Source organism: Ochotona curzoniae, unplaced genomic scaffold, assembly GCF_017591425.1.
Source record: "Ochotona curzoniae isolate NIBS_2020 unplaced genomic scaffold, NIBS_Ocur_1.0 contig_1014, whole genome shotgun sequence".
NCBI classification, from domain to species: Eukaryota; Metazoa; Chordata; class Mammalia; order Lagomorpha; family Ochotonidae; genus Ochotona; species Ochotona curzoniae.
The window spans coordinates 38,045,288-38,071,523 of NW_024464920.1; the positions used below are offsets into that span (position 1 = coordinate 38,045,288).

Consider the following 26,236-nt stretch of genomic DNA (forward strand, 5'->3'; position numbering starts at 1 on the left):
GAGATATAATATGCATATGTATGTATATATGTGTATAATGTATACTATATACAATATAATACATATAGCATATACATTTTATACAGTATATGTACTATATAACACATATACGACATGCACATTATTCACAATACAACACACATATAATATTACATATATATATTATTACATATGTACATATATAAATATAGATATTAAAAACAGCCCCACTACTTATACTGCTAGTGTCTTAACTAATCTTCATATATGGTTCAGACAAGATTGATTCTAAAAGTTGCTGCTTATTATCTATTCTTTGTTTACTTATTTAGTTAGGTTGTTTTTGCTTATTCATCCATTCATATGCTCACTGAATCAGTTAACATATACTAAGTGTCCTGCAAATACTAAATACCGGAAGTGTGCTGGACATGGCAGAGCCAATGGAAGGTCTCCTGGAGCTTGTATTTCTTTTTCCTTCGGAACGTATTTCCAGTCGTCAGACTAAATCCAGGACTTCTGATGTGCCTGAAACAATGATGGGTAGAAAATCTCACTGCCCCATCCTATAACATTAGATTACATCAACATGCAACAAAATGTGTTCTCAGCCATCAACAACTGACTCGGGAGAAAATGTCAGTAAGGATGTAGTCTTTGTATAGGAGAAGTTTATGATGAAAAAGCACTTGTCATTGAGTTTTCTCTTCATCTTCTAAGAGTCCCCTCAAGCAGAGCCAAGGCTACTGAATTAGAGCAGCATCATTCCAAAATCTGCAACGACAAACTGCACAAAGTCTGAGGCGCTGCAAATGACACGAATCTCCTGTGACACACAGTATCTGAACAAGTAAATATTGATAACCAGGAAGTGGGAATCCAAGCTACCAGTAATTATATGTCTTATCGCAATAAAAACAGTTTCTGAAACTATTCGTGTGTCCTCCAAATAAGGAATAGTTACAGCGTCATTCAATAAACACAAAGTAAAATAAACATTTTGTCCCTCTCTCCAGCAGTATCCAAGACCTCAACTTTGGTGCCATCCATCCGTTCCTTCCTCCTCTCTGCTGGCTACCCTAAGTTTGCCTTCATTTTGTCTCTACAGATGACACGCTGGGATATACTGTGAGCATCTCAACTCACGCAGTTTCTTGCATTTCCTTCTGTTCTGCTTCTTCCCATTCCCTTTCCCCTTTTCATCAGAGTGATCTTAAATGAAGATGTCCTTTAACCATGCAGAATTTCTGATATGTTCCCCTTGACGGCAGTTGGATTTTCCTAACTAGATTTGGGAAGGAATTATTTCATTCTCAAGGGTTTAAGGACTTGGATATGAACCAGGAAGAGTGTGAGAAAGAGAGCTTGCATATCTTTACAAAGAGGTTCATTTGATATTTATCCATTATGAAATATTTCTCTTTTAAAAAATATTTATTTATTTTTATTGTTAAAGCAGATTTATAGGGAGAAGGAGAGACAGAGAGAAAGATCTTCCATCCACTGCTTTACTCCCCAAGTGGCCTCAATGGCTGAAGCTGAACCAAAGGCAGGAGCTTCTTCCAGGTGTCCCACGTGGGTGCAGCTTTCCAGGGCTTTGGGTTGACCTTGACTGCTTCCCCAGGCCACAAGCAGGGAGTTGGAAGGGAAGTGGAGCAGCTGTGATATGAACCAGCACCCATATGGGATCCCGGTGCTTGCAAGGTGAGGATTTACCCACTGAGCCATTGTGTCAGGTTGCATTATGAAATATTTTAATCATGCAAAACTACAGTAAGATCAACCAACTCCCTTATAGTTGTTATTCACTAAAAAGGGGAGTACTATAGATGTTATGAAAACTCCCTACTTATGTAACCTTTTTAAGATTCTTTTTTATTTTCAAGATTTATTGATTTTACAAGAAAGAAATGGAAAGTCAGAGAGAAGTTGCTCTTCCATCCTCCAGATCATTCCCCAAATGGTTGCAACAGCCAGAGCTAAGTCTGTCCAAAGTCGGGAGCCAGGAACTTCTGGGTCTCTCACATGGGTGCAGGGCCCAAGGACTTTCCCAGGTCATAAGCAGGGAGCTGGATCAGAAGTGGGGCAACTGGGATTGGAACCAGTGCCCATATGGGATGCTCGCACTGCAAATGGAGGATTAGTGTGTTACACCACTGTCACATTTTGCCGATCTATTTACTTTGTACAGACATGTTCCATCACTTTTCCCAAGTTCGAATATTATCAAATTTACTCTCTTCTCCTCTAATAGGTGAATATTCATTCGCATTTTTGTATTTATTATATTCACATGTCTCGTGTGTTTATTGGTATTGTACGTTCTGTGGGTTTTGACAAACGTGTGGTGACATCATCCACTGTAACAACACCGTAAAGAACACATCCACTGTAAACACCGTGAACACACCACTGCCCTAAACATCCTGTAAACGCACACACTTAAAGCACAGTCTCAAAGAATCGCTGCCTTCCTGAGATCCAATCACAACCTTGGATTCAAAGTCTGATCAGCCTTGGATTCAAAGTCTGATTCCGGGAGAACAGGAATTCCACCCTGTCCTTGCTCCCCACTCTGGACCGTGGACTGTGTGTTCTATAAGTCCCATGCTGCAAGAGACTCAGCCTCTACTCTGGCAGCTTCTACTCTCAAGGGAATGGCAGAAAATGAAACCATTATGTTTAGTGATATAAGCCAGTGTCAAAAAGACAGATATCACATATTTTCGGTTACATGGCAACTAATGTAGAACAAACAAAATAAGGCAGGAATGAAATGAGCACTTTAGGATAGGACTGTCATTTTTAGCCCATGTTCATACTCTAGTGGAAATGTGGTTTTGGGGTCTTTTTATTTTTTTACTTGTTGAATATTATTACTGCTAACATAGAGTGAATTAAACTATCAGAACATTTGTTTTCAGACTCTGCTTAAGGAGTCAATGAGCAAAACTGTTTAAAGTGGATGTTTGACATACTGGTAAGTTGCCCACTTAGGACCTATTAGAGTACCTGGTTCAAGCCCTATCTTGGCTTCTGTTCTAGCTTTCTGTTAATACAGTCCCTAGAAGGCAGCAGTAATGGCTCAGGAAATTGGATTCCTGCTACCCACGTGGGAGACCTGGACTGAGTGCCCAACTCTCAAGGCACAGCCTAGCTCAGCTCTGGCTCTCAAGATTATTTGAGGAATGAACCAGTCAGAGGTCTCTCTGTCTTGATCTGTAATTGTATCTCTCACTTTCTCTTTAAAGAAATACTTTTTAAAAGGATTTTATGTATTTTTATTGGAATAGCAGATTTTACAGAGAGGAAAGACAGAGAATAAGATCTTCTCTCCATTGGTTCACTTCCCAAATGGCTGCAATACCCAAGGCTGAGCTGAACCAAAGCCAGGAGCCAGGAGCCAGGAGCCAGGAGCTTCTTCCTGGTCTTCCACACAGGTGCAGGGTTCCAAGGCTTTGGACCATCCTCTGCTGCTTTTTCAGGCCGTAACCAGCAAGCTGGATTGGAAGTCGAGCGGCTGAAACACAAACTGGCCCCCATATGGAATCCTGATGAGGAAGAGGTTTAGTCAGTTGAGTCAATGTGCTGGCCTCCAAATAAATACTTTTAAAGAGGAAAAAATAATCAAGTGAGCTTATAGTTTCAAGGTAATTATTACATTAAATCACAGTTTACCTCTATGTTGTGTCTTTTGACACAAATCTTTTAATCTCATACAAGCCAGATGCTAATTTAGTTTTTATACAAAGGATAAATTGTAAATATTTTGGCTCTGTCGGCCATGAAATCATGTGTTTTAACTGCTTACCTCTGCAGTTATATGGAGAAAGCAACTTTAGACGTCCAAAGACAAATGAGTGTGTCTGTGGGCCAAGAAAAACTTCAGTTAAGAACTCTGAAGTTTGGGCCCGGTGGTGTGGCCTAGCGGCTAAAGTCCTCGCCTTGAACACGCCAGGATCCCATATGGGTGCCGGTTCTAATCCCGGCAGCTCCACTTCCCATCCAGCTCCCTGCTTGTGGCCTGAGAAAGCAGTCGAGGATGGCCCAAGGCTTTGGGACCCTGCACCCGTGTGGGATACCCAGAAGAGGTTCCTGGATCCTGGCTTCGGATCAGCATAGCATTGGCCGCTGCGCTCACTTGGGGAGTGAATCATTGGACGGAAGATCTTTCTCTCTGTCTCTCCTCCTCTCTGTATATCTGACTTTCCAATAAATAAATAAATCTTTAAAAAAAAAAAAAACTCTGAAGTTTGAATTTTATGTAATTTTCATGTTTCATGAGACATTCTGTTTTCCCCAACCATGTGAAAATGCAAAACCATTCTAAGCTGCAAATAGTGTTTTTATAAAAATTCACTTCCCATTAACTTTATAAATTGTTTTTTTATTTATTTAAATTATAATAAGAAAGAGGGAGGAAAGAGGTTGATCTCCCATTTGCACATTCCCTCGCCAAATACCTGCAACAGCTGGGGACTGTTGTGGGCTGGAAACTCAACCCAGGTCTCCCGTGTGGGTGGCAGGCACACAGCTGCTTGCGCCATTACCAGCTGCTGTCCAGGGAGCAGGAGAGCAGCAGCTGAGACCAGGAGGGAAGCTGAAACTCGAATCCAGGCACTCCAGTATGGGATGAAGCATTCCAAGGGACAGCTTAACTGTCAGACCAAATGCCTTACCGCCCTGTGAACCACGTAAAGACCACTTCCCATTCTGAAAGGCCCTTGATGCTCAGGACTGGACGTCACATAGGAAAAAAGAAGGAGAAAAGGCTATTTTTATCATGATTTGGGGCGTAAGAAAAATGAGTGACTAAGCTGGAAAAATTGATTAGTGTTTTTCAGTGTGCTGTTTGAACTGCTTTGCAGGTACTTCTAAAACCATTTTTAAAATGACAGTTTCGCTTTTTTAAGCCCCTTTCACACTTGTAAACCCCTTGAACAAGACTAGAGGAGATCCCTCTGAGTATCTGGATTCTTGAGAGATCTGCTGTTAGCTGATCAGTACATTCACATGGTGGTTCTCCAGTGTAGGATAAGAACCCAAACAATGCAGAGTCAGGGGAACTGGATTTGCACCGGGCTAAACATGTGTTCTCCTATGCCATTTCTTCAGTTAGAGCATGTCAAATACGGAATTTGGCAGAGCTAAGCATATGAAACAATAGACAGTTTAATTGAACCACTGTTTCTTGTGGAACTATGTGTGTCAGGCAATTGCAGAAGACAAGTTTAAATGAATATATAGAGGAAGATATATCAGAGGAATCCAGAATGAAGACAAATGTACCTGAGAGCTGAACTGTGCTGTGGATGTTTGCCGGAGTTTGATGAATGGCACTCCAGGTTAAAAAAGGCAGAGCTGAGAAAAGGAAAATGCAGAGGAATATCTGAGGTCTGAAGCTGTCATCTCTTATTTTTTTTTTTTTGAAGATCAGAGGAAATGAGTCCTCAGCTACTGAGGACAAATAGTTTGAGTTGAATACTGAGAAAAAATCTTGACTTTACACCATGGCTTCTGGATAGGCACTGCTATGGGAAACTGCAGGATTTCCTATTCCAGAGATAGAAGAAACTCTGACTTAAAACAGGTGCCCCAATATTAGGGAGCTTTTCAACTCATTATTATACAAATATGTATTTGGTGTGCATGATTCTTATACACACACATATACATAATGTATGTTCAGGGAGATATGAATATTACACACACAAATTTTAATTTATCTTCAATTTCCTTCTGTGTATGAATGTCAACAATCCAGCTCTGACTGGTTTATTCCCCAGTATCTCCAGTTTCCTGTCAGAGCCTTCCTCACTCCTCCAATGGCTGCAGCAGCCAGGGTTGGGCCAGGCTGAAGCCAGGAGCCAGGAGCTTCCTCTGGGTCTCCCACATGGATGCAGGGGCACGAGAACTTGAGGCTATGCTTTCCTGCTTTTACAGGAACATCAACAGGAAACTGGATCAGAACTAGAAAAGTTGGAACTCATATCAGTGCTCATTTGGGGTGTCAGTGCTGCAGGCCGTAGGTTAAGTTCCAATGCTGCAACACTGGTCCCAAATAAGTAATTATTTCTTTTGTTTTTTATATTAGAGAGACTTTATTAACCAAGCTTGGTGATGGCAGTGGACACTAAAAATTAGCAAATGACGTCAGCATGGCAATTCAGTGGGAATCAAAACCCTTAGATGAACAAATGGTCATTACTGTGAAACCCATCTGATAAACTGAAGGTCTATGTGCCAGTTTCCCCAACAACAGAAGTTATCCTAAGAGACATGCAGTGAGCAACCTGGACACATTTATAAAGCTGCAAGCATGCACCTGTTCCTGGCTCCTCTGCCCACATACCATTTCTGCGAGGCCGCACTTCTTCCAAACTCTAGAAAGTACGCAAATTAGAAATACGAAGCATCTTAGCATTTGCATCTTTACTGACTCATCCAAGCAGGGAACAGAGGGTGAGGAATGCAGACATACAGGGGCCAAGTTCAGGGGCTACGTGTCCTCAGAGTCTGTCTGTGTGAAACCAGAGAATAAGCAGGTACTGTGGAGGCCAAGAGTCGGAGTGCAAGAGCAATGGAAGCATGCAACCAAGAGCTAAGTCTATTTTTTTTCAAATGCCCTTGGGACAAGAGTATAGTTAAATAGGAAAGATAAGTTTTAATGGCCTATAGTATGGTAGGATAATTATAGTTGACGATTGACTGGCTGTTTCAAAGAGCTAGAAGAGGATTTTGAGCATTCCCAAACAGAAAGAAATGATATTTGATGTGACAGACATGCCAGTTACCCTGAAGTGATGGTACATGTTGTATTCTGTACTGAAACGTCATGCTGTGTCCCACAAATACGTACAATTACTATGTGAGATTTTAAAATGCAGATTTAAAAAACTTTGCTCTTGAAACCACTACTACTTACCTTCATCTTTCTCCCTGTCTGTTGGCTATCTTACTCTTCACAGCCAAAAATCACTATTTTGGATTTTGCTTTCAAAAACAGCCACCATGTCAGCAGGTGATCATCTTCATATTCTTCAATGTTGTCATTCCTTGACAGCATGGAGTAAAGATGCCCTTTTCCCCTCTTTCACCATCTTATCTCTAAATATCTACCACAAGGATCGTGTAGACTGAGTTGAAAGCATGAGTAATCAGTAAAACAAACAGTTTCTGGTTCACCACCTCATCAGCAATCAAATGTGTCTGAAGCTCACTTCTCCTTGAGCTGGGAGATTTGGTGAGAGGGAAAGAGGAGACACAGAGCAGCGGGGCAAATTCTCATGAAAGAAATATTCTTCTGACAAAATATCTCTATTGTCTGCCCGAGTAGCAAATATAAAATTATTTACTTATAGACGAAATTATTTCTTTGTGGAGACATGCTAAAAATATTTGAAAACCACTTACAGAAAACAGCTTAGGAAAAGATAGAGAGATTGTATTATTATTCAATGCTTTCAATTACTTCTGTAGGAACATAAAAGACAGCAGGAAGGAAAACCTAGAGATACACTCAAAGTGACACAGCTCGGCTTAGATTCTTAGATTTGGTCTGGACTTCTCCAACAAATAAAACTCGAGACATTTTGGAGGGATTTATCATTACTTTTTACCATAATCTCCTTTTAATCTAGAATATACTCATGTGACCAAAGTATACCGTAAGAATAAAAATGTGAACCCTTGAGATTTACTATAAAAAGGCTGAAATAAGGAACTTCCTGGGGGAAATTATTTCCAATTTTTTTATCTACTGCCCAAATGTATAAATAATCAAGAAAATTCTAGCAGGAAGTGGAAGCCTTAAACCATTACTGCGGTTTTACACATTTTTAATTTAAGACAATAAATCATGCATTTGTGTCATTTTAATTAAAGTTTTACATTTTCATCTTCTTTCCTGTGCATCAAAAAAGGAAGGTCTAACTAAAATGCTATTACTACTTGCTCAAATCTCCCAAGTGCTAAAATTTAAATGAAAGCATATGATCTTTTTCCTAGGTCAACTAGAGAAGGTCTAATCTAAAAGCACACATCTTGGACATTTTTTTAGTTCAAAGGAAGCAAAAGAATGATCAGTATTGAGGGAAGATACATACAGAAAAGCTTTCGTAAATCTCTACAGGAGCCACTTGTACTTTTGTAAATTAGCTTCTCTCTCTTTTCCTATCTGTCTCAATAACTTCACACTCACAAAGCAAACTCAATTTGCCTTTCAGGTTTTTTTTTTTTTTTTTGAAGACAACCACCACAAAAGTGCATTCTGATATTGAAAATTTTGGATGGTATCAAAAATGAATCTCATAGAACACTGCCACTTACCGGCTGTGGATGAATTCTCACTTTCCGAAAATTTATTTGGTAAGTTGTCAATAAAGACAAGCTATAATCTGGAAATAAATGAGAAGAAAACTTAGAGGGTAAGTCCAACGGAGAATCAAGAAAATGTTTTTTGTAACTTCTAAGTATCGGACACACATTAGAACTCTACAAGTTTAAACATTGCTTGGACCTTGGATTCATTGAGCCTCATGGTCTTCATTTTTTACAGATGAGGACTGCAGGACTCTCAGGAGCTTTGCGACTTGCCCAAGGCCATGAGGCTAGATAATTAACAGAGCTGGGAGTGGAAACTGATTCCTGCTCTCAGGTTAATTCCAATATTATGATGGCAGGTACTAAAGTATGAAATCATGTTTCTTATGGTTTAATATTATACCTATTAAAAGCTTAGGTTATGGCTCTGCAGGAGTTTTCCTTTTCATTATTCCTCCAGTGATGGTGGCGGGGGTGGGGGGGAATCTATGTCAGGATTAGTCATTGAAGATGGATTGAGAACAAATTGTACCAAGTTGTTCTCAGTAGAACTATAACTAGATGACACCATAAAATGATATATTGCCCCCACTTTATGCATTTATGAAAAAAACATTTCATTATAGAGACTTTCATTTGAGAACATCAGCTAAGAGTCAGCAAGAACAATAGTTTGGGTGGGGCCGGGAGCCTTCAACTATACCTAAAGTAAATCCTTTGTGCATAATAACCTTCCTGGCAGACTTGGATCCTTGCAGTTTTCGCTTGCTGTTTACCGTGGTAGACTATGACAGTGAAAATACGAATGCTTGAAATTCCACAAAGTACAATATGTTAAGTTATGATTCTTTGTTTAGCCGCAGATACACCTGAGAGATAATAATAGCTTATGCTTTTACCTACAAGTCATTATCACTTCAGTGTGTAGCTGTTTATCAGCTCCTTTCCAAGGGAGTATATTTGTATGTCACCCTCACTTAAGGGCATTTAAGGATAATGATCCTATTTTATAGGCAGTGAGCACATTTTACTAATATATTTTTGATAAGTAGGAATTGATGAACAGATAATAGCAAAGGAGGAAAGAAATTTAGAGTTGAAAATGGGATGTTGATCAGTAACTCTCAGAGCCCAATAGTAGAAATAATTATTTGTTAGATGGCAAGTTCTCAGACATACTTGCTATGTGTTGTTCTTCTAGTGGACTTTTCTTCTTTGTCCTATGAGTGCAGCCAAGGATGATGCCTGTCTCCAAGTCTGGTCAGTGATCCTTTGTTCTAGTTTGTCTTTCCGTGGCTCCTTAAAAAAAACTGAATGTATAGACATCTTTGTAAGTTTTTGTTCTATTTATCAATAGTAATGGACCAATTAATAGTGTTGGTACTTACCATTGAATAAGGAAAATCCCACTTAATGTGATAACTTTTCAAGCAGAAACTTCCATTCCTTTCTGTACAATTTTCTGTTTGCATGCTGAGATTCCTAAATCTGAACTATAAGGTCATGATTATTTTGCCAACCTGTTCAACTCTCTTTTGTACCCAGGTAGAAAATTGCATGGTTTCTCTTACATGCTAGCCTGGCTTTAAGCAGACACAACAGGTTGCAGGTTAATCTTAGCGGCCATGAGACCGCAAAGATGTCAATAAAGAGATAAAAGGTCATGAAGTTTCTGTCTGTTTACAAGCACCTGAAATTGATGACCAAGTATACACCATGGCACCTGATTTCTCTGTGGGGTTCCTACATCTCCCTTTTGCTGGGGACACATTCTTATTTGGTTTCTTAACACTGTATTTAAGGTCTCATCAGATAGATACCTAGAACAAGGTGAATGACCTGCAATGCACATGATTTCTGGTTCCCTGGTACCTTCTTCTGGCAAGCCAAGTTAACCCCATGTGACCGCTCTTCCTTTTCTCCACTAAACTCCAGAGCCAGACCTAATCCTTCTTTCTAAATTTGTTTTCCCAGTTCATTCATTTCAATATATACTTGAGTTAAGGTATGCTATAGGGAAGGATGAAGAAAATATTGGTTCCTTTATTCTTTCTCTCCATTACCTTGTGGGCCTTGATGACACTGGGAGAGTATGTGGCTGGTTCTTGAGCTCAGGGTGGAGCATATGAGAAAAAAGCATGAGACCAAGGACAAGTAGCTATAGAGATTGAGAAATGTCAGCCCATTGGTTCAATTAGAGTGCCAGACTCTTTTCTAGTTGGCTGTGTCCTCAACGCCTGCTGTCATGCTGTTACAGAAGGGCAAGGGTAGCTTACAGTATAATTATCATTTCTTCCACACAGATGTTGAGCACTGATGATATGCTGTGCATTAGAATAAGGCAGGGAATGAGACAAGCAAAACCCAGTAAACACGTGAATCAATGAAATAATATCAGGAAGTGATAATTACTGTGGCAAGGTGACGTCATAGTAACCAGAGGCATGGACAATCAAGCTGGTGTTTTTTTGTTTTTTTGTTTTTTTGTTTTTTTTTTGAAAGTCAGATATAAGGAGAGGAAGATCTTCGATCCACTGAGTCACTCCCCAAGTGGCCACAATGGCTGGAGTTGAGTTGATCTGAAGCCAGGAACCCAGAGCCTCTTCCAGGTCTCCCACAGGGGTGCAGGGTCCTAAGGCTTTGAGCCATTCTCAACTCTTACCCGGGCCATAAGCAGAGAGCTGGATGGAAGCAAGGCTGCTGGCATTAGAACAGGTGTCCATATGGAATCCTGGCACATGCAAGGAGAGGATTTTAGCTACTAGGCTACCGTGTTGGACCCCAAGCTGGTGTTTTGAGAGGTCTCTGAAGAATGGATAACTGAATGGAGAGTGAAAGACAAGAAGACAGGGAGAACATACTGCAGGGTAGGGGAGACAATAGCACGTGTAAAGCCCCAAATTATGCCTTGGGCTTGGAACAACCTTGATTTCTCATTTTTCTTTAGGGCAGTAGAAAGTATAGAGAGCTGGTTCTGGACTCTGCTGTCTCATTGACCAGCTGTGCAGCCTTGAACAACTCACCTAAGTTCAACAAGTAAAATGGAATTATTTGGCTGGGAATTCTAAAACTCTGTCAACTTTTAACATCTGAGTACACAAAATCTCCATGTCACAAGTGATGATGATGATGACTCAGTGATATTTAAATGGTACAAGAAGTGATAAGTCCATTTAAGGTGGTCCTGGGCATGATCCCCTCAGGGAGGGTAATCATAAAAACTGAAATTAAGCCCCAACCTTAAGACACTGGAAAGGTATTGAAAACAAACACTGCTGAGTTCTCACTAATGGGTCCTGGAAATATTCATGATCTCTTTAAAAATACTTGCAGGATTCTTGTAGAGAAGACCATAATGGACCACCCATTCTTCACAAAGGTTTTGAAAGGAAAGTATTTCTTCTCCACAATGAAGAGCCCAAAGCTAGGATTATGTGTAGATATTTTCTATGTGAGGTGATGCAAGGGAGCGGAAGTGAGAAAATGAGGTGAAAAGACAGGGAAAGAAGCAAAATCAAAATCACAGGTGAGGGTGAGGAGAATTAGGTGCCATTGATAAATGTCAGCTAAATGATCCAAGTTTATTAACATGCTTCTGGCTCCATTTAGTCAAGGTTCGCCCCTGGGTCATGAACTCCCCTACTTTTCTGAGCTGTCTTTGGGCTCTGGCTAAGCAATTTTCTCTGATGTTGAAGGACTTTTGTACAGGATGAAAACTATATGCATCACACTATTGAAATGCCAGGCTATCTGCCTAGGTTCAGTCTGAATTCTGGTAGAAACCGTTGACAGAGCTGAGGGCAAAGTCAGTGGTGGGGGGAATGGATGTGACATTATCACTGGAAAAAGAACTAAAGTTTGGACAGAATGTAATTGTGGAGATGGGGCTGGACTCATCCTCCTGAAGTCCTTTAATGCATGCTGATGCCAGACACCCCTGGCAAATCCAGATGGGAATCTAGCCCATCAGTAACCAAATCCATGGGGAAGACTCAGAACAGAAGACCACGATGACCTCACAGAGATAAATCTTTCCTTTGGGAGATCTTAGAGCCAGGAAACTTAGTCAAATATTAATTTAGTGTACTGTAAAAGGCATTTTGGATGAATAAAGACCGCAAAGTTGTATGCAATTAGTACATAATAAAAAGTAATAATGACAAAGTCCACAGCTTCCCACGGTTTGCCGTAATGAATAGGGTGGGAGGCGTAGATGACTTAGCATTTGGATTTTCTTTCAGCAAATTCTTGTTTGAAAACTCAAAATCCATACAGTGTTAAAGACTAAATAATACAACCATTCTAAATGTAAGAATAAGCCAGAGAAAGCGTGGCCCTAGGTTCCAATATCCAAAGTTCCAGCTTACTGCTGATCAATTCAACTAGCTTGGTGATATTGGGATGTGTTCACTGAATTAGAGCTCCAATAAAGAGTGAAAAAGAAAGGAAAACATCTCGGATAAAAGAACTCTCTGAACTTTAGGTTTCTCCCCTGTGAAAACGATTATAATAACTCTCTTCGTGCCTGTTGGAAAAAAAATGAATGAACTTTGTAGAAAAGTGCTCTGTAAACAGTCATACCTCTTAAAACACCATAATTGTATAATCTAGAGTTTAAAATGTAGTTGTTACGAATTGTTGAAATGACACACACCAGTCTGCTCATTAAAAGAAGGAAGCCCTGCTTATCTTAACCTTGTTGAGTGCAAAAAAAAAAAAAATTCAAAGAGCCAAAAAGAATTAGCTACATGTAAATAACTTTCTGGGTGCCCTAAGGAAAGGAACGCATGTCCTGTATCATCTTGACATTATAGCATCACTCACAATAGCTTTGGAATACACAAATCATGCTATTTCCCTTACTGTATCTAATAGTTTTCCCAAAGCTTGATTCTGAACAAAACCCAGCAAGTGGCAGGAGACAGATCCCATCCACAATCCTGTACACCTGCATTCCATTTCTTTTGACTATTTTTTGTGGCTTTGTGCTTTACTCAGTTGTTTATCCACACCTTCTGAGGATAATGCTTCGTTTATACTACAAGATACTCATGTTGGAATCTGGTTCTTGCCTATACTTAAATTAAAAGACCCTTCCAGATGTTATAGATTCAGCCAGATGTATTTAAATACAATTAAAATCTTGAGTTGCACTTTGGTAGACTCTTTCTGACATTTGGTTTCAGGTATTTTTATACCTCTCTGACTTAATTTAGTTCTTGCTTAGTGGGTTAATTAAAGCTTAAAATGATCAGAATATGGAAAAATACAATTGTCTGAGATAAAATAAAGCCATTTTAGGACGCTAGTAATATTTTCACTGCTGTTTCCTATCCACATCTCTTTCACGGCTCTAAATGGCCTCTGTGGTTTTCATTAACTAATTCACCATGGCTTTGGTTCTTGCCCTCTCAAGGAATTTCAGACCTGCTACTCTTATTAGTGGAGTAAAGAAATGACAGAAGGAAAAACATTGACCGAGCATTTATTTCTTACCAAAGAGATGATTGTTTCTTTTAGGTAGGGCATGCATAGTCAAAGACAAATTAGCCAACAAGTAGGTGATTCCACTGAGGTCTAAGGCTTAGTTCTCAATCTTGTAAACCAGGACACGCCATCTCAGGTGAGCTACCCTGGAAAGATAGACTAAAAGTCATATTGCAAGTTTATAGATAAATAATAAAATGAGTTGTGAGGAGAACAGTTACTAATTAGTGACTGCCTTGCGTGTGTCATACATCATGCTAAGCACATTATGGACTTGTTAGCAGACATTTTGGATTCAACCTCATCTCTGCCGTCTACTAGCCTGTATTTGTGGGAATATATTTTTTTACCTTTGAGCAAGTAAAACAGAAGGCTGTTTGGCACATCCTACAGTACTGTCATTAATATTAATTCTCATGATATCATGATACAGTAGAGAAAAAGGACATCAGATTATTTGCTCAAGGTATCATAAATTGTAAGCAGGCAATCAAATATATAATTACGATGAGAGACTGGATTTAAATGTTTAAGACTCCGGGCCAAAAGAAAACCCTGTTCACATTCTTCATGAAGAAACTAGCACAGTGTACCTGGTTTTGGCCATGCTCCTTCCCAAGAGGCATGCTCAGAAAAAGCATAGTCAGTGTCTGCCCTAGGACTTCTCTTTGTGCCCTCATAGCTAGTGACTGACCCACTGTGAATGGCATAGCATTCACATTGCTCCTGAATGCCACATGTAGCAATACCAGCCTGCAGAACTTTCTATGATGAAAGAAATGTTCTAGATCTACTTCATCCATACAGGAACCACTAGCTGCATGTGGCTATTGGATACTTGTGACTAGTTGACATTCAATAAGCCATACACAACAAATCAGTAAAACATGTATTTTTGTTTAAAAATAATATGAAGCAATTGATCATCTCTATGAAACAAGCAAAGGAATCCAGAGAGTCTTATGACGACAACATTCCGTGTGACTTTTACTCACTGATGAAAGTTTCCTGGATTACCTAAACTGTCCTAATTATTTCTTTTCTTCACTTATTTTTTTCCCTTGTCCTATATGTTGCTGGTGATCCTTGCCTAGCTGCACACACACAATTCTCTAAAACCCAGATACTTAATCTTAAAGATCTGTGCATTTCATTATACACTGATTGCATCACAATTCATGTAAGTTAGGTTTAGGCATTTGGCGTAGTATTAAGATGCTAGTAAAGACATTAAATCGCATATCAGGGTGCATAGAATGAGTCCTGTCTCTGTTTCTGATCCATCTTCCTGTTAATGCCCACCTGAGGTGGTAGACAATGGTTCAGTTAGTTGGGTTTCTGCTACTGATGTGGGAGACCTGGACTGAATTCCCAACTCCCAGCTTAGACCTGGAGCAAACCATTACAGGCATTTGGGGAGTAAACCGAGAATGCGAGAACTCTTTCTCTCCTTCCCATTTTCTTTCCCTTCCTGTTACACTGCCTCTCAAAAACATACATTTAAAAAAAAAAGAAAGGGGGACTTGCACTGTAGCATAGTAGGCTAAGCCTCCACCTGTATGCTGCCATTCCCATGTGGGCACCGGTTTGTGTCCCAACTGCTTCACTTCTCTTCCAGCTCCCTGCTTGTGGCCTGGGAAAGAAGCAGAGGACGGCTCAAATCCTTTCCTAAATGGGAGACCCAGAGAAAACTTTTGGTTCCTGGCTTTGGATCAGCCCAACTCTGGCCATTGCAGTCATTTGGCAAACAAACCAGCATATGAAAAATCTCTCTCTTTCACTGTTAATTATTAGTATAGATGATTTGAGGTCAATGGATAGCTTCTTTTATTCTAACCAAAGCAAAACCTCTGCAGAATATCTTGAAACAGGAAATATGAAGATGGTCTGGTTCACATCCTTTAGTTTGTCTTCCACCAAAGATCTTCTAGAGGCAGGAATAGCTCTGGGATTGTGAGGAGACTGTGGTGCTCACAAGAGCCATGGTAGCTGTAGGACAGGCTGGGCTAGGCTTCTGCACCTGCTGAACCATCCCACAGCTAGGGCTGGGGGTGAACTGGCTAGTATTGCCCAACCCAACCTATCCTGCATCCTGTCCTAGTTTTCACACCTGCCACTGGGTGCTATGAACTGGTGCAGCCTGGCCCTCCCCCAGATCTGACCCAGTGGCATTAGGGCCAGGACTGGGGGCTGACTGGGCTGGGCTAGGCAGTAACACCCACCAATATGAGCTGGAACTGGGGGTAGGCCGAGCCAAGCCAGGCTGTGGAACCCGTTGGCCTGCAAGTGAACTGGGTTGAGGGAGAGCCAGGCTGGACTAAGCGGCCATATCTATTGGTGCATACATGAACCAGATTAAGTCCTGGCTGGTTGGGTTTTGCTGCAGTATCAGCTGGCAAGTGCTGAACTAGGGGCATGTTCTGTCAGGCTAGACTGAAGTACCACCTGGAAAATGCAAGATATGGGGCTGGGACTGGGTTCAGTAGGGAAACTGGGGTCACCTCTGTGATGGGCTATAACTCCTACTGGTGAGCATGAGAACCAGTGCTGGGGGTAGGCCTGGCTAGACAGATGGTAACACCTGTTGGTATGAGTGTGGGCTAGATCGTGGGTTTGGTTGGGTTGAGTTAGGCTCCAGTGCCTGTTGATGTGTGTGAGAGCTGGAATGGGATGGGGGACAGACTGGACCATTCTGCTGCACATACCAGCATGCACAAGAACCATGGCTGCAGGAGGACCTAGTGGGGGTTATTGGGGGTTGCTCCAACTAGGCTGCAGTTCCCAGTGGTGTATGTGAGGGCAGAGTGTGTGATGGGTAGGGTTAGGCTGGGCCTCAGCATCCATTGATTTGCTCATGAGATGGGAGTTGGGACAGAATTCATCAAGTGAGGTGACTGCAACCATCAGTGTGTATGTAGGCTGATGCAGATAATGGACTGAGCTGGACCCACACTGGCTGACACACACAGGAGTCAGGTTGGGGTCCCCTCTGGCAAGATTTCTTTGGGGAATGGACTCAGAACTCCAATCATGGTTAAAATCATAGGATATATGATCTGACCATGGAGTACATGTGTCAGAATTGGGTCTCCATGGTTGGTGAGACCTGTGCAGGGGAGGTATGCCCAGATGTTCATAGAAGACATGACAACCAGTTCATTGAGGCCTGCAGAGAACATTTAGTACTATGGAGGGCAGAACAAATTAGACAGCTCTCCCAGACAAATATCTGCACAAATCGAGACTCTAAGGTGGACTCTGTCAGCCAATGGACCTTGGAAGGATTCCCTCACCCTTGGAGCAATGAAATCAACAGCATCTCAGAACTATCAGAACCACTAAGCAGTATCCTCAGAACATGCTCCACATCGGGGACCCTAAGATGACACTGGCTGGCAGACCCCCATTCCTGGGTACTGATGCGGTTGGGTTGCTGGGAGTGGCCCTCTCCTCTTCTCTCTCCACTTTACCCAGATACCAGAAGAACAAAGGAGACTGGAGACATTTGTCTCATCCACTTTCCCCCGTTCCTCATCCCTCACCACCCTAATTGGTGGTCCACATAGGCATCCATTCCTTTCAACTATGTAAATATTATCAAAAGTAAAATGAATTTGTTATTTTTTAAAAAGTACACTGAAGACAAGGAACAGCTTTTCGAGTGGAGATCCCCATACTGAGAAATTCAAACCAAAATAATCCAGCACCATTTGCCAAGTGGATCTCTTGATCCTCAGAAGATCCAGGATTAAATCTCATCTTCCTCTGTACTAATTAGTTGATTATGGAGACTCACCTAAGCTCACTGAGTTGCTGTGAAATAGAGTTGAAGATAATAGGCAATATGATCAATATCACCCTCAAAGAATACAAATGAGGATCTTATGAGATATGCATTTGGAACTCTAAGTCATAAATTTTGTAGACCATAACCATGCCTTGCAATGATTACAACACCTGTGTAGCTCACCTTTGCCTTTTAAAACTGCTTCCACAGTAATTATTTTATCTTCACAACAAGTCTTTGAGGGAAGTAGGGCAGGAAGTATTATCTGTATTTTACCATCTGGTAATATAACACATGAGGCCCACACAAGCCAAGTGACTTGTTTAAAGTTACATAGTGCATCTGGCTGCATCTTGCTAAGGCTCACCCTGATCCCACTGTGCCCCTTTCTAAAGCCTTCTCTTCTCTTAAACAACCACCAGGCTCAAGGTTGATAGCCAGAGGTAATGATTCAGCATAAAAAAATGAAAGTATTCTTCCTCAATAAGCAAACCATGCTATCACCTAAGTCCAAAGCTGAATAATCACAGTATAATGAGGATGGGTGCTAACCACCTCTAAGATATTCTTATATTAATTCACCAATATCTACAGACAGTTATAGGATCATCAGTCTTATTTTATAAATGAGGAGATCAAGGTTGAAAGTGGCTCTAGAATTCATGGTCCACAGAGTTAGTAAGTGCCAAAGAAGCCAAGATGTATTAGCTTGCCAGGGCTGCTGTAACAAATATCAAAGACCAGGTGACTTGAGCAATAGAAAGTTATTATCTCAGTTTTGGGGTGCTGGAAGCCGCCAAATCAAAGTAGCAGCAGACCTGATTTCTCCTGAGGATGTTTTAGAGCAGGAGCTGCTCCAGGCCTATCTCCTGGACTAGTAAAATGAGATTTTAATCTGTGTCTCTCTTCACACCACATCCCCTCGAAGTATATCTGTGTCCCAATGTCCCATTTTAACAAGGACATGAATCACATCAATCCTCAGTTTGATTTTATTACCTCCACATGACCCAACCCCTAGATAAGGTCCTATTTCAATTAATGTAAATCAACACGTTAACATATGGATTTTGAGGGCACTGAATATAATCTGTATTGTTGGTTACAAACTCAGTTGGCCAGATCAGTGGGTCTTGACACCAACACTCTGAAGCATTGTGCTTTAATAACTTCCTGCTGTTAGAAAACATTTTGTCCTTTTGGCTTTTGAAAGGAACACACGTAAAGCCTAGATCAGGGTACTTGACATCCTAGTCCAGAGCATCGAACAAAAATCCATCCTTTCAATGTTTTTTTCCACTGGAAAAGGAGCTCCCTGCAAAGTGTTTATCTAGGAGACTGATTTCCAGCTTACTAGGCAATTTGGCATTAAGGACTTTCTCATAAACATTTACAAATATTCTTCTCTGTAATGAAGTTAATCAGTAAACCGCACAACCTCTGGCCTCTGTCACTTCTTACCTAGTCTCATTTTCAGTTGCTGTGAATAAGCTAAGAATGGTAATGCAGTTTCAGGGGTTAGAAAATCCAGTTCATATCAGTCCTCATCCCAGCTGTACACCACCAGAATTTGTCACGGACATGATGAGTATGAAGCCTGCTAAAGGTAGGATGCTGCTTGCAGGTGCTCTGGGTTGAACTTCTGCAACTGAACGGAGACATGTGGGCGCTTCTGAGATCAAGCAACAGATCTGTGTCAAAGATGGCTCAGCCTGATTAACAAGAGTGGGGTGGAGTGATTTCTATTGGGTTCTCAGCTGGGAAATATCTCATTGGGATTAAATCTAAGTGTGTGTTTCCTAAAATTCTTCATGAAATGTTGTGTTAAATTAACATTATTTCAAGTAAAACTTTAACATTACTACCAATAGACACATAGAAAATCATTTACAAGTGCATCTTAAAATACGTTTTTAGAGACAAATCTTGGATTCCAGTGAAACATGAATTCTAGTAGCCTGTGATCAACACACACACACACGAATAAATGAAAGAGTGACTTTCAAGAAGAATAGGTATTAATTCATCAAAATTTTGCTCCTATTTAATACAAAATATGTATGCAATGTAGTCATGACATAAAACACATTTTAGGCTATGTACTGTGGCTTAAAAATTATCAAGAGAAATACTGAATTTAAAGAGCTAGTTTCATAGTAGTTGTCTCCCAATAGCATATAACAAATCAAAGAAGTAAAGAGTTGGGTTTGGGGAATGTGGTGTTGGTTTTCTCTGAATTCATAGACCATAATCAAATTATAACTAAATATAAATAATATTTTGCTCAAGTTAGAAAAGTGATTTTTAAATTTCCAGAAAAATAAATTCCAATAATTTTACACTAATTACAATTGTGAACATATTTTTTCTGTCATGGAGTTGGCATCATCCCATCTGGTGGAAGTGTAATTTTTGAAAGTGACCAACAATGTTTTTAGAAATGGAAATTAGTTGGAAGGTCAGTGAAGCAAATTTTCCACTTTAAAAACATTTATTAAACATTTACTACATGTCAGGTGCCAAGGATGACAAAAGGGGAATACAATACTTTCTTCCTAGGAATTCAGATTAATCATACCAATAAAAATGAGTTGAATGACTGTATTACACAAGGCACTATGCAGTCTACTCTCTTTGTCTTAGTTCATCCCCGAGATGATTTCTTGCATAGGTACCACCTTTGTAGAGGAAGGAACAGTTTTAAAGCTCAGTGTCTTTCCCAAGGTCACACATATTGGTCGTTCAAGGTACTGAATCTAAAATTCGCCGCTTAGTGATACACTCTAGTCCGGAGTTTCATACTTCCTCGAGTTTAGTATGGAAGATAAGCCTGTGAAGCAATCAAAACAATTGTACACGCTTCAGGTAAGTGCTGCAGTAGAGGTGTGTACAAAGGGTGGGAGGAAAGAATTCCACCCAGCAGAACTGGTGCAGGCTTCACAGAGGAGGACTCAGCTGACAAAGCAGGGAGAGGCATCAGCACAGGCCTGGAGTTGGGTAGGGCAAACAAATTGATACCAAGGATTTGGAAATAGGATAGTAGAAAAGGACATTTTTCCACTCATTCCAATTCAACAAATATTTGATAAATATCTGCTGCAGTTGGCCTTGTGCCAGAGATGGGTCCTACCTGGACAATTTCTAGGGAACATCAGAAACTGTGAGATTGTGGAAAAATGCTTTTATTGTTGTGTGGGTCTGAGTCTCCCAGATACTTGGGTACATGGTGGTTCTGGTCACAGGCTTACTACTGCGTTGTTTTGGCAGTCACTAGCCACATGCGTCTCTTTAATTTTAATTTCTAATTACTTAGTTTAAATAAAATACAGCATTCCTTTCTTTTTGTGGCATTTCTCCGAACTTTTTCTCAACACGGTATTTCAAACCTAGAATTGCCTTATAAAATAGTGAGTTTGGGTGTTAATAGTATCATTTTACAGAAGAAATTGAGGCAGGAAACTACCAGGCAACTGTGTAAGATGTCAAGGCTTACATATGGTGGAAATTGTCTCAGCCCACTTTTTTGAAATCCGTTGCTTGTGCTGGCTCATATATTTACATATGGCCATATATTTACATCTACACTTTGTGAAGGTTTGGTGGGCACACTTTGGCATGCTAAAAGCAGATATGCTTAGAGAATAGAGGCATTACTTAGCATTCTTGTTTCCTGTTCTCCTGTTTTATCACATCTCATTGTTTCAGCTTAATACAAAGGTTATCTGTGTGTATGGAAACTTCCTAGTTGAAGCTAGATGATTCTTGAGACAGATGTGACATTGATATTATTATTTGACCTGAGTTGCAAGTTCATCGCGTTTATTGATTCTCAAAATATTTGTTTTTCTGGAGACAGTGCTTACAGACTTGGAATCGTCATGTTTGGAGAAAAAATTAAGCATTTCCTTGAATTTGACAGAATTCAATAGAATGTCATGAATTTGTTGTCTGACCTTGGGCAAGTTGTTTAACCTTTATTATATCTTTGGTGGGGAGAAATTGGGGTGATGGATGAGGAAAGGAAGGGTAAGATAGGTTGGAAGATAAAATTTGGGTATAAGTAAAATTAGTAATTTTAATGGTTTTAGCTTTTCCCAATTTTTTTCATTTTAGAAATTCTAACCATTTTGCTTATAATTAGAAATGTATTTACTTTTTTCTGCAACCATTTCATATTTTTATTCTTTCACTTTATGCTCATAAGACAAAGCACCACCATCAAAATTTTTTATCTACCTGATTTTCTGTTGATTTTTTTGTAACTTAATTGAACCTAAAAGAAAGGAAATAGATTGATGCAGCATACTATGTCAATTACTTCTTGGGTCAATGAAGAAAGCATTTTCTTTTTAAAATTTTTAAACATTTTAAAATTCTTGTTTGAAAATCGATGTACCAAGTGACAAGGAGCTGCAGAGAGATGGAGACAGAGAGAAAGACTTCTTCCATCCCCTGGTTCATTCCCCAGATGGCCCTAACAGGATGGTTTGGCTAGGTCAGACCTAGGAGCTAGGATCTTCTTCCAGGTGTCCCCCAGGGGTGGTAGTAACCCAAATATTTGGGCCATCTTTTCTCTTTTCCCCAGGCCAGTAACAGAGAGCTGGACCATAAGTGGAACAACTGGGATGTGAGCCAGTGCCCATAAGGGATGCCAGTGTTATAGGTGGCAGCTTAACCCCCCTATGCCAAAATGCCACCCCCAAAACATTCCTTTTAGTGTTTAATATGTTTACTGTTGGACTCAACATGGTAGCCTAGTGGTTAAAGTCCTTTCTAATCCCGGCAACCCTGCTTCCCATTCAGCTCCCTGCCTGTGGCCTGGGAGAGCAGTCAAGGAATGCCCAAAGCCTTGGGACCCTGCACCCACGTGGGAGACCTGGAAGAGGCTCCTGACTCCTGACTTTGGATTGGTGCAGCTCTGGCTGTTGTGGCCACTTGGAGAGTGAATCAATGGATGGCAGATCTTCCTATCTGTCTCTCTTCCTCTCTGTATATCCGACTCTCCAATAAAAATAGAATAATTTTTATTTACTGTTATAAAAAATCCTAAATCTTAATGAACCCACTAACTCTGTCACATTGAGATTTTAGATAGAAAGAGCTAGTGAAGTCGTCCCTTGCTTAGATGCCCAAAGGCTGAGTCAGGATGGAGAGACACAGACACGGGTGTCCTTTTGGTATCTTCAGGGGATCGATTGCAGGACCCCCTGTGGGTGTCAAAATCTGTGGATTCTCAAGTTCCTAATATAACATGCTGTAGTGGTTGCATGTAATTAGTGTTCTGGGGTATGTGTATGTAGTTATTATTTTTTTATTTTTCATAGCACAGTTCCTTAGGCTCAGGGATTTCAACTCCCCCTTTTCTTCCACCCCAACTGCTTTCCCCTGTATTATAACAATAGTATAGTGCTTCAACAACAATTGCAAGTTCATCATTGTTCTATGTAAGTGTGTCATTGTAGATATAGACAATGGTAGAAAGGCCAGCATTATGTTGAACGATGTATTTAGTAGTTTCATTGGGAGTCCATCTTTATTCAGAAGCAGAGATGCTTACTGCAATGTATTTCCACTTTATGGTATTCTTACCTCCATTGTAGAGTTCCTCTAGATAAAAATATATGTAGATACATGTTTACCTATACATCTATTGATTTTTTTATTTTACCTGAAGATTACCTTATATTAGAGAGAACATATGATATTTGTCCTTTTGGGATAGGCATATTTCACTGTGAATAATGGTTTCTAGTTTAGTTGGGAACATTTTGTTGCAAAGGGTTGCATTTCATTCTTTTTAACTCCTGAACAGTATTCCATAGAGTATATGTGCCACCACAGTTTCTTTATCCATTCCTCTTTCAGCAGGCATTTGGCTTGTTTCCATGTCTTTGCTGTTGTAGATTATGCTGCTATAAATATAGGATTACAGCTCACTTTCTCATTTACAGATTTCATTTCCTTTTGATATGTTCCCAGAAATGGGATAGCTGGGTCATATGATAGGTCAATTTTCTGTTGTCTCAGTACTCTCCGTACTGAGTTCCAAAGTGGTTGTACTAGCTCACACTTCATCAGTGGTGAAGTAAGGTACCTTTCTCCCCACTCCCTGCCAGCAGATATTGTTAGTTGAGTTTTGGACGTAGGTCAATATCACTGGAGTTAGGTGGAACCTCAATGTGGTTTTTATTCCTATTTCCTTCCAATTCTGACTCTGACTTTCTCCCACTGCACACTTTACGAAACAGTGGGTGATGACTCAGTGATGGTCTTGTTCCCCATGTGAGAGATCTGGATTGAGCTGGGTGCTCCAGGCTTCAGCCCCCGACCATGCCTGTTGACTGTAGGCATTTGAGACGTATAACTGACCCCTGCCACCCTCTGTCTCTCTTCACAATTGTAACTCTCTAATGAATAAAAAAAAATCATTACTTCTACTTTAATATCAGCTCCAATTTATCAAATACTTCCGGTGTGCTAAACACTCAGAAAATGCTTGCCATGTCCTATCTCAATGAAGCTTTACATCAATCCAGGAAGGAAGTTATCATTTCCTGTTTTAAGAAATGGAACTTAAAGATGCTGAGTAAATTGCCAGTGTCACACAAAGAATATTACATGGCACAGATTTAAATCAAGGTAGATAGATTGCACATACTTAATCTCCCCAATTTTTGAAGCTCCTCCTTTGTTATATAATGATTAAAATAACATGCATTTATGACAAAAATTACAAACATGAAAACAATTTCAGTTTCCTACTCCAGAAAAATAACATATAATATAATCTTCCATAGTCATAGCTGTTGAGATTGTTTTGTAACACAGAAATTCGCCTTGCACAAAGACATGGTATTTTAAAATTTTCATGTGATTTTACATATTATTTTATAGGTTTATTCTTTTCAAATAGCATTATATTATAGGAACCTTGCCATGTCAGTCACATGGAGATTTAAATCATTATCTCATACTTACATAATCTTTCAGAATGTTGATACAACAAACTTCATAAGCTAAACTCCTTGATATATATTTAACTTGCTTCCAGCTTATGGTTCTTACAAAGTTTCTGAGAATAACTAATCTTTAATGAAACTGTTATTCACAGAAGTTCAAGCATCAAATACAAGTTTTCTATGAAAATTTATGCTGAGTATTTGAGCTTTAAATAGTGGAAGATATTGATAAACTGCCCTTCATATGTGTTTATTTTCCTGAGTGTGTGTTACTAAATTTTTTAAACTTTGAGAATGAAAGTATTTCAGTTTGGACTTAATTGTTGGCAAGCATGAATGTATTTTTGTGTATTTATGGAACACTTGTGGTTATCTTTCTGAGAAATACATCTGTCTAAATGAAATTAAAGATAACTCATGTCTTTTTGTCCTTTTTCTTTTAGGTTGTTGAGTTTTTCTAATTGGTTTGCAAAAGCTCTTGCAGATTTAGATGAATCTTTGGTTTGTCCTCTCTAGTGCAGATATTTTCCTGAGTTTATAATTTGTAATTTGATTATGTAGGAATATGACACACATTCTATGAAAATGTAAATTTCTACAGTTAAGTATTTCAGTCTTCTCAGAGACTACATTTTAAGTGATAACTCTAAATCCTCTGTGTCATTTCCAGAATTATGGCATTAATTATAGTATTCTTGTCACTTTCATCCAGGTGTACTAACAGAACAAGTAACAAGTCCTCTGGGACAGAATCTAGAAGTGGAACCATATTCACAATACAACAATGTTCAGTTTCCCCAAGTTCAACCACAGATTTCTTCATCATCATCCTATTATTCCAACCTGGGTTTCTACTCCCAGCAGCCAGAAGAGTGGTACTCTCCTGGAATATATGAACTCAGACGAATGCCAGCTGAGACCTTCTACCAGGGAGAAACAGAGGTAGCAGACATGCCTGTGACCAAGAAGCCCCGGATGGGCGCGTCCGCAGGGAGGATAAAAGGGGATGAGCTGTGTGTTGTTTGTGGAGACAGAGCATCTGGATACCATTATAACGCACTAACCTGTGAGGGCTGCAAAGGTAAGCATCTCTTCATTGTCAACTACCTCCTTGTGAAGGTCACACTACAATGATGGTTGAAATGCTTTGAGTTTGATGTTTCCCTTTCTTCTTGTAACTTCCTGTTTTCTTCTTCTTTGTTCCTCTTCTTCCTACCTCTTCACCTTCATTGGATTACCTTAGATCCTAAAAGAAATGCATAGAATATTTAGCTTAAATGCAAATAATCATGCGATGAAATTTAATTTGTTGTGGATTTTGTTTGGTTTTTTCTTAAGAAAAGAGAAGCTGTTGAGATAATCTCTTTAAAATTAAGATTCAGGAAAATAGGATTTTCTTCATCCATTTTCATATAATTTAACTGTAAAAAAGAGAAAAGAAATTGTGAAAAAAGGAAGTACTAATTAATTACCTACTTGATAATAGAAACATCTAATTATTAAACATTGTATCTAAGAAGCATTTATTTTTACATTTCTAATAGAAATCCATTCAGAATGGAAAAATATAACATGTGATATATGAAAATGATTAACATCTTCATGTTATTACCATTTCAATAAGGGCACAAACAGTAAGTGTGCAAAATTTCAGGGAAAAGGATAGCATGAACTAACCTGCTCATCCATTTAATTTGGTACT

At 39.7% G+C, this 26,236-nt stretch overlaps 1 protein-coding gene and 1 long non-coding RNA gene across 6 annotated transcripts in view; one reads left to right on the plus strand and one right to left on the minus strand.

The window, feature by feature from the left end:
• Nucleotides 1-395: 395 nt before the first annotated feature.
• LOC121163352 lies at nt 396-25,751 on the minus strand. The gene is made up of 4 exons (XR_005884875.1): nt 25,599-25,751; nt 9,481-9,611; nt 8,308-8,375; nt 396-507 (listed from the first exon to the last, which is right to left on the minus strand). It is a non-coding gene; the product is annotated as an uncharacterized LOC121163352 (long non-coding RNA).
• Nucleotides 8,268-26,236, plus strand: part of NR1H4 (nuclear receptor subfamily 1 group H member 4) — a 52,760-nt gene continuing 34,791 nt past the window's right edge. For 3 of the 5 annotated variants that reach the window (XM_040990850.1, XM_040990861.1, XM_040990869.1), the window contains exons 1-2: nt 8,268-8,346; nt 25,247-25,615. In XM_040990850.1, coding sequence (XP_040846784.1) covers nt 8,268-8,346; nt 25,247-25,615 — 448 coding nt within the window. Of the gene's footprint in view, nt 8,347-19,050; nt 19,182-25,246; nt 25,616-26,236 lie in introns of those variants that run through there. The other 2 variants (XM_040990832.1, XM_040990841.1) reach the window with 1 other exon arrangement.